Here is a 14,149-nt window from a genome sequence, read left to right on the forward strand (position 1 = left end):
GTAGGCCTACTATATACTTGGTGGGTGTGTAGATAAATTCATCATTGCCCATCTATGGATACCAATTTCCCAATGACAGTTGTGTCATCAAACCACAAATGACCGTTCAGTAAACTCTATTGCGTATTCAACCTGAACCAAACATTTAGTGTCCGGATGCCCTCACTCACAGGAAGTCATGATTGTATTATAGATAAGAGATCATTTCAAAAGCAAAACTCTGTTGTTAAGGTCATCAGGTTCACTGACAATTCCAGTGAAAGATAGCTTGGTTTAGAAAGTGATCAATTTGATGACACTAACAACAAAGCCACGACTAATTGTTTAAGCCAGCGCAAAAGGTGTTACAGATGCAGTTCTACACTACCCTATTACCCGGACAAAGATAAGCTAACGTTAGGTAATGATATGCCAACTGAATGCAAACAAAACCTTGGCTAATATTTTGGCTAATTTGTGTCTGACTGTTTATTATATACGTATATAACATTTCGTCTTTTGAATCTTATTCGCTGCGTAGTGTTTACTGTTAGTTGAGCAGTTCTTTGACACTTGCAGTAAACAGACAGCGAATGGCACTCTCGCCCTTTATCCTTCAAAAATGTCCGACTTGCCGTCAGTGACGTCACATTCCCATTCCCTATTATGAAGCACTTTGTAAAATCAATTTCAATATGAGCTGTTGAGTTTGTTTTGGAATCGTTCCCCAGTGATATAAAAAATACTTAAAGCAACTAAGACCTAGAAGTTTAATCTTCAAAGGATGGTGTCACAGATGTCACGTTCATGTTTCCTTTAAGTCAAGTGATTTCTGGAAATTGCACAGCAGTTATGGTTTACAAATTGAATCCGAGCAACGAAAACACTTTCCGTCTTGAGTTTGACTATTTTACTCAGTGTACAACAAAGTGGTGGAAGAGGCATATACAAAATATATATACTGGAAAAACAAAGTTCGGAAACTTGTGTTTGGTCGATTATTTCTCTGTTGTTACAATGCTAATTGGCATTGTATTTTACATCGTTGGAAAGCCTGTTTATTTACCTTCGCAATGATGTCCAACTTGTAAGGATCATGCATTTGTGGGATGAGCAGCACAGCTGATTATGTGGGTAGCGCCCAAGAAAAATTTGCCAAAATGCTCCGTCAATGGTAAACAGTGTATTCTCCTGTTGGTATTGACTCTTGTTTTGAGTTGTTTGGTGGATTGGATGATTGAACTGGATTGGATGAAACACAAGTTTCCGAACTTTGTTTTTCCAGTTTATATATGTGATATATTCATAGAGACTTTCTAACTTCTAACTTTCTAAATAGCAACTTAAGGAAAATGTAAAGGGAAAATCAGAGTCCACACAGTTTAAAAATTAATAAAAAAGCTCTGTTCTCACTGAATACAGACATACAGTAAATGAGTCATTCTCTAATTGGGGATAAATTCCATGTCCTTTGATGATAATGATATTTTTTCTAACTGTTTTCTTCAAAAATATAATATTTTACAGATTAAGGGAAAGCATATTATAAGATCAGACACACATTTTGTACACACTATGTTTAATTTAGATTGAAATTGTCATGATGTTCCTAAATAGAGAGTTTTTGCAATGTCCATTTTTTCAACTGAGTGGCTCTTAGCCTCAGAATAATGATTTTAAATCATTAAAGTTAACGTTATTTGTTTATTATTTAAAAATTCTGAATACTTTATGACTTTACTTTCACATTTAAATTATATAAATATCTCAGTGTATTAATATCTGCAAAAGTTCTGCCAACTATGTTACTAACAGAGCATCCCCCTGCAACTAAGATATGGTTTGTTCCAAAACCATGTGACCAGCATCACAGGATGTAATTTCTCTGTCCTCTCATTTTTTAAAATATTTTATCTGTAATAACGCATTGTCAAGGAGCATATTAATTGACTATCAAACGATGTTGGGTACATTGTTATGGTTTACAATTCTTTTATGATTTTAATTAAAATATATGTTGAAATTTAAGCTTAACCTGATAAAGAAAATGACATGTTGTTAGCCATGCTAGGCCCACCATAGAAAATTCTGGGCAAAAATAGGGAAATTGTCAAATATGTTACTTGTCAATTAAAAAATGTACATATTACACTGAAGGAATATTTTAACTTAAACCCCTAATGTTTTTTTTGAGAAAGCACATTGCCGTACAGTAAAAGTACATTTTAAGACAAGCTACATGAGATCCCAAATTGCTATATGTCCTATGACAGATGACAACTGCTTGAATCATTATAAACTGATCAATGAAATAGAATGCTGCATTCAAGGCAACATAAAAGTGTTGTTATGCAATGGCAAAAAACTTAACAATGGAAAAGATAATGTTCAAAGATCAAAGTAAGGTGCAACTGAAAGTGTCTGTGGTCAAAGGGAATGGAAACACTGCTGTATAACTGAGCGCAGAGATACGTATCCTCCACCCACACCACAGCAGACACACTCACATCGTGCAGATCATACATCTCAGGTCATGATGCTTTCAGCTTGCCTCTGCCATTTTGAACTCGTCCTGCGGCCCTTGTGTTCATCTTTAGTGTAACCTTCCACAGTGTGTGTGTGTGTTGGAGAATGATTTGGCTTACTGGACTTAAGGTGCTGTTGTGGGTGACTTTGTGTGTGTCGTCTACCAAGGAAGAGAACGGTTAGTAAACAGATTTTTATATGTGGACTTCTTCACACTTTTTTGTTTTCTTGGTACAAGATGCTGGATACATTAAGGGGTATTCTTATAAGACACAAGTAATACTTCAATAATTATACAGTTGACCAAGTTTCGTCTGAACTGCTTTAGCTTGTTAAAATCAATTGTCTGTTAGTTGACACTGGCTGAAGGGAAACCAAGCTTGGATTTATGAGTATAGTCTATAAAAAGCCTATAAAGTATCATTATAGTGTGACTTACAAGCTGTTGTTTATAAATATAAAGTATATATTCTATATATATTTTGTTTTCTTGATTTATTTATAGTAATTGCATGTATTAAAGATGGTGTTGTGTGTGTTATATGCTCCAGGAAAACCACAACTTGGGGGTTTTACTTTTCGGTATTTGTACGTATTAAACAAACAAGGTATATCATTTTATTTAGCAACCTTTAGAGGTGCTGATAGGTGGATTTTGTTACCTTTGGACAGAGCCAGGCTAGCTTTTTATTCCACAGTTTCCATACTAAGCATAGTAAGCGAAGATAACCGGCTACTGGCTGTAGACGTATATATACTGGACAGATAGAGAGTGGCATCAATCTTCTCATCTAACATCTCAATATGAAGGTGATTAAGTGTATTACCCAAAATGTTGAACAATTCCTTTAATCTATTTAAAGTAAATCAATGATTTTGTAAGATTAAAAGAAGCTGCAAACTGCCTAATAACTATTTTGTTTCCTTTGTGCTGTAGATACCTTAGAGGTGCAAACCATCACCAACAGAAACATCACTCCTGCCAGAGGCTCATCGGTCAAACTATCCTGCATTGCATTATATGACTTTGAGCTCTACGGCAGTCTGCTGCGTGTTGGATGGTATAATTTCACTGACTATGAGCTGACTGACCCCCGCAAGTACTTCACCACAGTAAACGAGACGGTCTCTGATGACAACCGGAGACGCAGACAGGTCGTGACAGAGATTCTCAACCTGACACCAGAGGACAACGGCCAATATCAATGCCAGGCTCGATGTGATAGTGGAGAGACGTCAGTGGGACATTACATCCAGATCACTGTCCAAGGTATTGTCGTGAGGAGGAAAATTACATTATCTCTCATTAATGTAACTTTGAACTTTAAGTAGACTATGTTTTGACATCAATATCCTCGGCTCATGAATACAATTTTGTCGGCTCCCAAAAAGCAATTAATCTGAAACAGGGAAATAGTAAAATACACTGGTATTAAACCATGTTACAGCTCGGCCTGTCCACCACTTTGGTACTGTGACTGAAATATATCAACAAGTATTTAATGGATTGCCATGAAATTTTGCACATGCATTCATGTTCTCCTGATGATGAATCCCATTTACTTTCTATATTGCTCCTGTAGAATGTATATTATCTTTCTTAAAGGAACAGTTTGTTGGATTTAGCGACCAAGTGTTGGATTTGCCAAACGTGTAGGAGAACTACGGTGGCCGATGTGAAAACACGAATGTCCCTATCTAGGGCCAGTTGTTGTAAGAGTTACGTAGGTCATTTGGAGGAGATCCAGTGTTTAGTGTGTACGTGGGAAGTGAGTGGTGAAGCAAGAGAGAGAGAGTGGCAGCGAATGTGTGAGGGTGAACAAGTGAGCTAGTAAGACCACAACTGTCTTGTGCTCCACTAGCTCCACAAGTGAGCTAGTGGAGCACGAGACAGTTGTAGTTTGTGCATGAATAAATGCTTCAGCCCCTCAAGAACAATAGAGGTTTCCTGTGTCATGTTTACCGGCGGCTGAGTGGAGTGACGGGGGGGTTAACGCTAGAGCAAGTAACGTCATCGACTCCGGCCCAAGCAGGAAAAGTTAACAGTGTTAGGTTTGTCCGTTCTGGGCTACTATAGAAACATGGCGGTCGGCTCCATGAAGACGGCCCGCTCCATGTAGATATAAATGGCTCATTCTAAGTTAATTTATACACTAAAGAAAACATACTTATTATTATTATATTCCATTTCTGCCAATAGATATACACACTGTTCCTTTAACTAGATACCGTGGAAGGAAGGCGATTTTATACTCTATACTATAGATGCTCACTGACGCCTTGTTCTGCTCTGTTATGTTCTCTTGCAGGTAAATCATCTGACTGAGTAGGATCTGCTCACACAGGAATCAAATCTTCCAACAAGTTGAGTGCACCAGGCTCTATTTTCCAAAAGCATCTTGAGACAAACTTAATTTTTCTTCTATTTTACTGTATAAGTGAATGAAATAAATTGAACAATGATGAAGTTTAACAATGTCTTTTTTTTCCTTTTTATGTTTCATCATCTATTGTCAGCAGATCAAAGATCGACAATATGACTAGACGTTAGCCAAGACAACTAAGGTTACTTAGGTATAAATTAGTGACTTCTTAGCATATAACAATCCAAGCAGTAGTTTTAATACTTTATTTAACATCATCATCAAATTGTGTTATCTGCTGATTACTAAAATTTCTAATAACAGGGAAGAAACATCTGGTCCAGAAATTATTTCATATTAATAATAGAGGCATGCTGGATTTTACACATTGTATATAATAATGTCTAACGGTGCAGACTATTGGCAAAACAGAAACATGAATCCTAATTTGGATATACTGATATTTACATTAGGGTGGGTGATATGATGATATGTATGTTGCAAAACCATATAAATGTGTCAACCATCAGATATTTTGCCATGTATGCATTAGGTTGTATTATTTTGTGAATATTGTATTTTTGTAAGATTTTGAATAAATGTAATGAAGTACCCTGCTTGGTAACCCTTTATAATAACCATCATTAATAAATAAATTAAACATTAGTTAATAGTTTTGTTAATGTTAAAGAATTACATGATAATAAATAATGTTTGCTAATTATTAATAACTCTATAAATTGTCAGTTTATTGTTGCACACATTATAAAATAACATCAGTTGCAACTTTACAATAACCATTCAGATGTTTATAGATGGTTTACAAACCAATTATTAACCATTCACAAAGTGTTAACTATCTATCAAAATAATGTTTATAGATACTTTACATAGTATTTATTAACATTTAACAAGGTATTATAATACTAAGTTGCAACTTTATGATAGCCACCCAAATAATCTTTATATACTCAATATTAATATTTAGATAGTATATAAAACGTTATACTGTGTGCAACAATAAACTTTGAATAAATAGTAATAATACTAATATAGTCAGAATATAATTGATATCTCTTATCAGCGATGATACAATATATAACTTATAAACTTAATATTTCATAGTACACAAACTGATAAAATAACATAAATTATAGCATTACTAATAGTTAGTAAACATTATTAATCAGTATTTCATTGTTAACAGTAAAATAACTATAAACTCAAGTTTAGTTAACTATCAATTTACCATTCATTAATAATGGTAAGTCAGGAATCTAAATTGCTGAATTAGCCAAAAATAGACATTCTTGTGGACAGTAACAAACGGGATAAGAGGTTGCAGATGATGGATGATGATGATGGATGGATGTATTATACAATACATACAGGATTTGGTCAATATTGCCCACCCCTAATTTACATCAGGACAAACACAGGATTGCAAAATGATTTGGCTCTGTGCCCAAAGTCAAAATAATAATAATAATAATAATAATAATAATATATGCAAGGATTATGTCACTGGACTGTTGTGTCGAGTGTGGAGAGAGCTTCTGCAACAACAATTCAACGGAGAAAACAAACTCTTTAAGTACCTGCTGATTTGCCTGTGTAGATACTGATTAGATGCATAATGGCTGATTGTGTCAAGGTGTGAAAAGCCACAGCAACCATCAACAACAACATTTGTATCGAGGCCGCAACTTGTTTGTAGCACTCTGAGCAATCCGCCCTCATTCAATTTCCTTATCACTACTGTTTGAGATCACAAAGCCACAAACTCAGATTTTCAAATCACATTTACCAATGATGATAATCCCCACAAAACATGATGAGTCCTTACTTGCTGTAGTAATTTTGATTGAGAACCAATGTTTTTTATTATTTGTGCAAATCATTTAATTCAGCACACGATCATTGATTGCAACTGTTGAAAAGCCATAACAACTGAAACATATGTTTGTTTTTCATCACACTAGCTGGCTATAGAGGCCAAACCACAGGACAGGAAACTGCATCGGTTACAGTGTACGGTTTCGAAACTATGTTTAAACTAACACTCACGTATTCAGGTATGTCTTCGTTCGTGGTTTTCTATCTGTGTAAAAGGACGTCTGAGTGCAGTTAGTTGGAACTTCACAATTCTGTTTCATAAACAGTTTGTCCCTTTGACCCTGATCTGAGAAGAGTTTCCAGTTTTACATTAAGGGAGATTAGAATAATAATTTGTATCTATAACCGCTGCGTGGCTCTAGTGATGGAAATGTCAGACTGTTGATCCACCACTTTGGTCCAGAACTTAAGCAGGACATTTTTTAAAAACATTCATGGTCATACGTGGATACATTTGTTTCCTTTCGCACAAGTGTATTATAGTTTTAGATTTTCAATTTGTTTTCATTTTATATTAGTTTTGACTTTTCAATTTCATTTTAGTTTATTTTTAGTTCGTTTTCAGAGTGCGTTTGCTAGTTTTAGTTTAGTTACAGTTTTTCAAAATGGTTAGTTTTAGTTTTTATATATTTAGTTTTAGTTTTAGTTTGTTTTTGTTCGGGCCAGGTATAATGTCTCAGAAGTATGTAGCTACATATACATACAAAATACATGGTTGGAGAACAGTGTAGGATGTTAATGTTTAATGTTTAGCCTTTGCGCTACTTTAGTGAAGCAGTTCTAGCATAGCGCCATGTCCTTGAATGTCAAGTCCGTTCAATTTATATGGTTCAATGTCACGAAATTTGACGAAAATTCATGCCATCTCCTTTTTTCGGTAGTAATATATTAAATACTACATTATTAAAAACTAAAACTGAAATTAATTTACATTCATTTTTATTTTATTTATTTTGAATTATCAGCCCGGCATGTTGTTAGATTGCATTAAGGTGTACCCTTTGTCCCCCTAATACAGATTTAATAATGTTGTATTGACTTGCATTAGATTTTACAGGAGTTTATGATATATTGAATACCCCACTGTGAGTTCTAATTTAAAGAAAAACACTTTTTACCTTCCGTATAAATGTCAAACAAGGTTGCTTGCTTTAAATGTACATGTTGGGTTGTTTTACAATGTAAATCTTTCATAACATGTTTAAAATGCACTTGGTCAAACCTCAAATAGCATTTCTAAGAAGTGCTGAGAGGTACTGCCAACTCCCTCTGTTGTGCTTATCTCTCTATGAGAGTTTCACACCTTCTTTTCTATTTGTGCTTTTCTGCTGAAAGTGTTGCACAGAAGGTGAACAGCGGGTGACAGACTCACTGAACAGGAAGCCATATTCAGAGCATGTTCGACACAGCGCCTCAACCGATTCACACAACATGGTGTCATTTAACAGTACTTGTATTTCTCACAAGTGTGATGTATATATCACCTCAAACAATGAGCGGAGGATGCTGCTTTTTCTTTTAGGCATTTGTGCAGCAGTGTTTATATACAGTATCACAGAAACTGCAGGCTTTCTGCTCAAGAGACATGCTGCTTGTCGGCGTTTGTGTGCTTCAAAAAGGCAAAATGTAAACCTTATGTTCTTGTCAAATCATTTACTTCACAAGGGATCCTGCTAATGGATGGTTGTAGCAACATTTGTGTGTTTTACTTTCATTCACTAGCATTTTGAAAGACTTCTAACCAGCGGATGTTTGAATCAAAATACAAAATCATCGATACAATTGACATCAATGCATAAATTGGTACTGCAAGTATATCTGACGGATAGTTATGGAATGAAATGTCACTCCATAAGTGGACAGAAAATGTCTGAGTAACAATTTATTGATTAGGAAATTTTTTGTGCCCTCAAAATGAGCATTGTTACTGTATTTTGGAGCCATTAGTCTCTGATACTGTATCGGGGCTCTGCTATGAGCCCACTGACTGTACAGGAAGGTTATGAAGAATAACCATCATGAGTCACTGATAGTGGCTGATAGACTGATAAAAGGACACAATATGGATAATTCTCTACATTGCCTTCCCAGCTAACCTAAGCTTGTATGCACCGCGAACAAACAGCACACTCCTCTGGATGACTTGTGTAATGTCAAACTTGTCATATATACTGAATATATTACTCTTATGAAAAAATAATTTGCTAATACATTAGTGAAATATTATCAGCCGATGGCTACAAACCTACTAATTGTAAAATACTGCTGTTGATTTTGAATGTCTTTTTAGTATGGACCATGTGGAAGTGACATTTGATATTCAGTAGAAACATCCTAGTAGCCTAATGGTTAAGACACATAGCTTATAACCACAACACCTCCTATTGATGTTTTCTGTCTCTTTATATGCAGTAAACTATCACATAAAGACATAAATGCCAAAATGAGTATCATGAAAAAACGCACATCTGTAATTTCTGTTTTTACTTTAAAGTTTGTCCAGGAAAAAGACCAGCTGGAGATCAGATCTGACAATCATCGTATGATTTTAAGACACTTGGAAACCACCTAAAATTTTAATATCTTTATTTTGAAGAACACGATGTTGATATATGTAAGATTATTATGTGCCTCTGTGGTTTACTTTTTAGAGTTAACCATTATTTTAAAATAGGACAATAATCAGGATGTAACACTGTGAGCATATTTTAGACAAAGTGTGAAATGACACAATGCAGGTGAAGACTTTTTGCAAAAAAAAATATAGAGAGGCAAAGGTGGCGAAATTTTTTAAAAATAATTTATACAAAATTAAAAGTACTCATCTCGTCCAAAATAATCCCATTAACAGGGGAATTAACGGGTAGAGAAATTATACTGGAGGTAATCAAAATGCCTGTTTGTTCACAGGAGAAAGAAAGTTTGAAGGCTCAAAGAGAACTTCTCCTGGTGATGCAGGCTGGTCAAAGTTTGACAAAGGCTACGAAATGAGTTGAAACTGATTCATCACTGAATACCACTCACTGAGATTCACTATTCATCCAGCTAAGGTCCTTACAGAACAATCAGGCTCCCGTTGGCATTTTTGTGCTTCAATGTTCATATAGTTCCACATATTTCCACCTGTGAGAGTCCCAGTGCAACACTGTCCTCATCTGTTGGTGAAGGAGCAAAATACATCAGTCAATAAGGCATTCCTCATGAATTGACGGATTCAGAAACAGCAGCCAAAAGCCACCTCGGTAACGTTTAGGCTACCGAGTCCTGCAAGGAATATAATATTTTTTTGCCATCCAATGTCAACCAGACATTTTTAGTGTCATGTTTGTCCACACGATGTATGAGGTGACACACACAGTCCAAGAGACGGATCAGGAGCTCTGCGATAGGCCGGGCTTGGTGAATTTGCTCTGCAGGAACACTCTGGGAACACAAAGCCCCTCCTTTTTGTTGACCGTCTCTCTCAGGACGTAGTCGTTAGAAACAGACTGGAGGCCTGTCTCCGCAAACAGCTCAGCCAGGAACTCTGGAAGAAGATGAAAAAAGACGCTTCAAAATGAGGAAACAAAAGGAAGGTGTACAATTCACATAATAAATGATTGAACTGTTGAATAATTAAATCAAGAACTTGCGGGTGGCTGTCTTTATACTATTTTTATATACACCACCCCTGAGGCAGACAAAGATCTGTTAGCTCTAGAAGTAAGTGTAAACGAGCTTACTGCTAGTTGCAAGCTCTCCACTTTTGACTATGAAGCAGACCAACAAGTATTGAAATCTAAAAGTGGTTACTGTAGTTGAAAATCGTTTTAGCTGCTTTTGTTGTGGACAAAAAGTAGTTAAAATATCTATCAATCCATCAATCCATCAATCTATCTATCTATCTATCTATCTATCTATCTATCTATCTATCTATCTATCTATCTATCTATCTATCTATCTATCTATCTATCTATCTATCTATCTATCTATCTATCTCAATGACACAAACAAACATACAAATGACTTTCCGGAAGTAATTTACTGACCTTTAGAGAAGAAGTAGGATCTGGTTCCATCTTGGCGGACGTAGAAGTTCTCCCCCAGCTTGCTGCCGGCTTTAAATCGGAGCATGGCGTGGTCGTTCAGGCCGTAGTCCCTGAACAGGACGATGCCTCCGGGCTTCAGCACCTTAAAGCCACATATGTTACATGCACCATTTGAACCTGCTTGTGGGCTAACGAAACATTTATTTGTACACACACTAGATTGTGTGTATATTAGGCATGTATATATGTGATTGTGTATTTTAGGGAGAAGAAAACTCCTAACGTCACTAAGAACTTTTTTCCGAAGGAACCCCAGAGTGAGTTTTTCCCCCTGGCTGTCTATGCACTTACCCTGCTGATGTTCTGCAAAACCAGCTTCATCTTGTCAGGGTGGACGGCTGACAGGACAAAGATGAGAGTGATGACATCCACGCTGCCCTCAGGCACATTTTCCCTCAGATCATCTTTAGTTAAGTCGCACTGGAAGGCACAGCAGCGTTCAGGGCAGTACAGAGGATTTTGCTGTCGACAGAAGGCAGATAAAGTGGTTTTATTTCTATTATCATTACAGCATTGTGTCATTATTAAGACATCAAATCATCCAGCAGAACTGGTCATCAGCCAGCAGTATGAGACTTCTCAGTGAGTGTAAAGCTATGTGTCACTAGACAAGAGCCTGGAGCTCAGTTGACTGTCAAAAGTGAAAAAAATATTAGATATAGATTTGATGGACAGATATCTTACTTTGACAAATTCAACAGCTCGCGGTGAGAAGTCACAGGCGTAAACAAAGATGTTGAGGTCGTCCTCCAGCAGAGGGAAGATGCAGTTTCCTACACCGCAGCCGGCCTCCAGCAGCACCAGCCTCTGGGACTCAAACTGCAAACCAGGCAGGACAAAGACATAACTAACGAATGACCACAAATATCAGTTTATTCATGTCTGACCCTGCACAGCTCCAAATGATGGGAGCTTGAGTAATAACACTTTGATCCAGAACTGAAACTTGTTTTGCCAACTGTGTTTTGAAAGGAGCAAGTTGAGAAATGCATCTTTTGTAACTGGATCACCCCCTATTCCACAGCTTTCCTCCACAAAATTCACAGTAGTAAGTGTAAGTTGGAAATGGAAGGAACTACATTGCTGATTGATGGATTATTTATATGCCGAAATTATCTGGAGACCTGAACGCTTTTTGCTATATCTCATGTTATGTTCTATCAAGTTTTGTAATTTTGTGGATGAGCAAAGTCTCATAAAAATGCATATTTTTTATTGAAGTTTGGCGAGATGTTTTTTTCCGAAACATGAAAAACCATATGCATCAGAGCTATTTTAACCCACAAGAAGAAATGACAGTTATACAACTCATTACTTAAAAGAACTCTTATGGTAAAATAAAAACAAGTGGGATTTAACAGGACGAAATCCGATACATGTTGGTCTCTTGTGATGTAACGTTTAGTGTTCTTGGTTTCCTCATGCACATACCATACGATACAACTTTATTGTCAGTTTGCACTGAAATTCATTTTTTTATTCTCATTATATTATGATTTTTTTCTCGTAAAGTTGTGACTTTATTCTCGTAATATTACAACTTTTTGTTCTCGTAAAGTTATAACTTTATTCTCATTATATTACGATTTTTTTCTGGTAAAGTTATGACTTTAATCTCGTAATATTATGACTTTTTTTCTCTTAAAGTTTTGACTTTATTCTCATTATATTACGACTTTTTTCTAGTAAAGTTATGACTTTATTCTTGTAATATTACAACTTTTTTTCTTGTAAAGTTATGACTTTATTCTCATTATATTACGACTTTTTTCTCAGAAAGTTGTGACTTTATTCTTGTAATATTACGACTTTTTCTCGTAAGGTTATGACATTATTCTCGTTATATTACAACTTTTTGTTCTCGGAAAGTTATAACTTTATTCTCATTATATTATGATTTTTTTCTCGTAAAGTTGTGACTTTATTCTCGTAATATTACAACTTTTTGTTCTCGTAAAGTTATAACTTTATTCTCATTATATTACGATTTTTTTCTGGTAAAGTTATGACTTTAATCTCGTAATATTATGACTTTTTTTCTCTTAAAGTTTTGACTTTATTCTCATTATATTACGACTTTTTTCTAGTAAAGTTATGACTTTATTCTCGTTATATTACGACTTTTTTCTCAGAAAGTTGTGACTTTATTCTTGTAATATTACGACTTTTTCTCATAAGGTTATGACATTATTCTCGTTATATTACAACTTTTTGTTCTCGGAAAGTTATAACTTTATTCTCATTATATTATGATTTTTTTCTCTTAAAGTTGTGACTTTATTCTCGTAATATTATGACTTTTTTTCTCTTAAAGTTTTGACTTTCTTCTCGAAATCTCAGATTTTTTCCCCTCAATGTGGCCCCATACCTCACTGCAAATGTTTTGTGGCTCCAGACAGATTTTTCTTTCTTTTTTTTTTTGCCTAAAATGTCTCTTTTGATAGTAAAGGTTGCTGCTCCCTGATGTAAGGGATCAGAAGAGATGCTGTTGGCCAGTCTGAGCATCCTCTTATTGTGATCTGCTCGAAAGTCGGCTGTCACAGGTTGGCCAATGATCTTGTACAGGTGTAACGTTACTCTCTCTCTCTTCCTCACCTCTCTGCAGGCCTTGAGCTCTTCAAACTCCCTGGTGGTCCAGTGTCTGTCCTTGAAGAAGTTCGTGGTGTTTCTTTTGTAAAACAAGTCCCAGTTTTTCTGAGCTTCTTTCTCCAACTTCATCAGTTTGAAGTCGGACACCAGAGGAGTCCTCTCATCACCTCTGAGTCTGTCCAGCTGCTCCTCCTGCTGGGTTGATAAACCTCTAGAGGTGTCATCTTCTTCAGGAGGAGTTGTTTTAACATCACCATGGAAACTCTCATTCTTAGACATGATGCTTTTAGAGCCTCTGTTGCTTCCCAGTTTCTGTCAACAACGTTACTACTTAATGGTTAATTCATAGGAAACAACAAGGTTTACAAGTTAAGTTATTTTCATTATAAAATACCTTAAAATTAACAAAGTTTTAAAAAACGTGCGCCTGGTTGCATTTGTGTCCACATTTGGCGTCCATGTTGTCCGTGAATGAAATTCGTCCGTGCTATTTGTTTCCTTTTCTTTCCATGGTTCCGCTGCTCTACTGAATTAAAATACATTACACATCATCACGTTATTATCTAATTTGATGTGTAGTAAATTTGTCAAAAAGCTTTTCAATATTTCATCTTAAATCCCGTATTCATAGTTGTTCAATAAATAGCAGATTATGTTAATTCAGTTTAAAGTGATTCACCGTTTTTCATTATTCTAAAGTCATGTTAC

The 14,149-nt window shown here is 35.7% G+C and overlaps 2 protein-coding genes across 2 annotated transcripts; one reads left to right on the forward strand and one right to left on the reverse strand.

The window, feature by feature from the left end:
* Positions 1-2,467: 2,467 nt before the first annotated feature.
* On the forward strand, positions 2,468-4,978 carry zgc:174945 (uncharacterized protein LOC793867 homolog). Its single transcript, XM_037783734.1, has 3 exons — positions 2,468-2,683; positions 3,443-3,775; positions 4,815-4,978. Exons 1-3 carry the CDS (start codon positions 2,611-2,613, stop codon positions 4,829-4,831), a joined length of 423 nt encoding a protein of 140 aa, XP_037639662.1. The 5' UTR covers positions 2,468-2,610; the 3' UTR covers positions 4,832-4,978.
* Positions 4,979-9,683: 4,705 nt separating this feature from the next.
* mettl6 (methyltransferase like 6) lies at positions 9,684-13,915 on the reverse strand. The gene is made up of 5 exons (XM_037785024.1): positions 13,448-13,915; positions 11,537-11,671; positions 11,144-11,314; positions 10,793-10,934; positions 9,684-10,290 (listed from the first exon to the last, which is right to left on the reverse strand). The coding sequence occupies exons 1-5, from the start codon at positions 13,718-13,720 to the stop codon at positions 10,136-10,138; spliced, it is 876 nt and encodes a 291-aa protein (XP_037640952.1). The 5' UTR covers positions 13,721-13,915; the 3' UTR covers positions 9,684-10,135.
* Positions 13,916-14,149: the final 234 nt, after the last annotated feature.

Source organism: Sebastes umbrosus, chromosome 11 (genome assembly GCF_015220745.1).
Source record: "Sebastes umbrosus isolate fSebUmb1 chromosome 11, fSebUmb1.pri, whole genome shotgun sequence".
Taxonomy (NCBI): domain Eukaryota; kingdom Metazoa; phylum Chordata; class Actinopteri; order Perciformes; family Sebastidae; genus Sebastes; species Sebastes umbrosus.

What these genes read in the sequence shown, in the direction of transcription:
- zgc:174945 (XM_037783734.1), top strand. Translation starts at nt 2,611, where the DNA reads ATGATTTGGCTTACTGGACTTAAGGTGCTGTTGTGGGTGACTTTGTGT. An exon ending in GTCTACCAAGGAAGAGAACG is followed by an intron (nt 2,684 to 3,442) that starts GTTAGTAAACAG and finishes TTTGTGCTGTAG; the next exon opens with ATACCTTAGAGGTGCAAACC.
- mettl6 (XM_037785024.1), bottom strand. Translation starts at nt 13,720, where the DNA reads ATGTCTAAGAATGAGAGTTTCCATGGTGATGTTAAAACAACTCCTCCT. An exon ending in GAGCTGTTGAATTTGTCAAA is followed by an intron (nt 11,315 to 11,536) that starts GTAAGATATCTG and finishes TTCTGTCGACAG; the next exon opens with CAAAATCCTCTGTACTGCCC. An exon ending in TTTTGCAGAACATCAGCAGG is followed by an intron (nt 10,935 to 11,143) that starts GTAAGTGCATAG and finishes TGTGGCTTTAAG; the next exon opens with GTGCTGAAGCCCGGAGGCAT.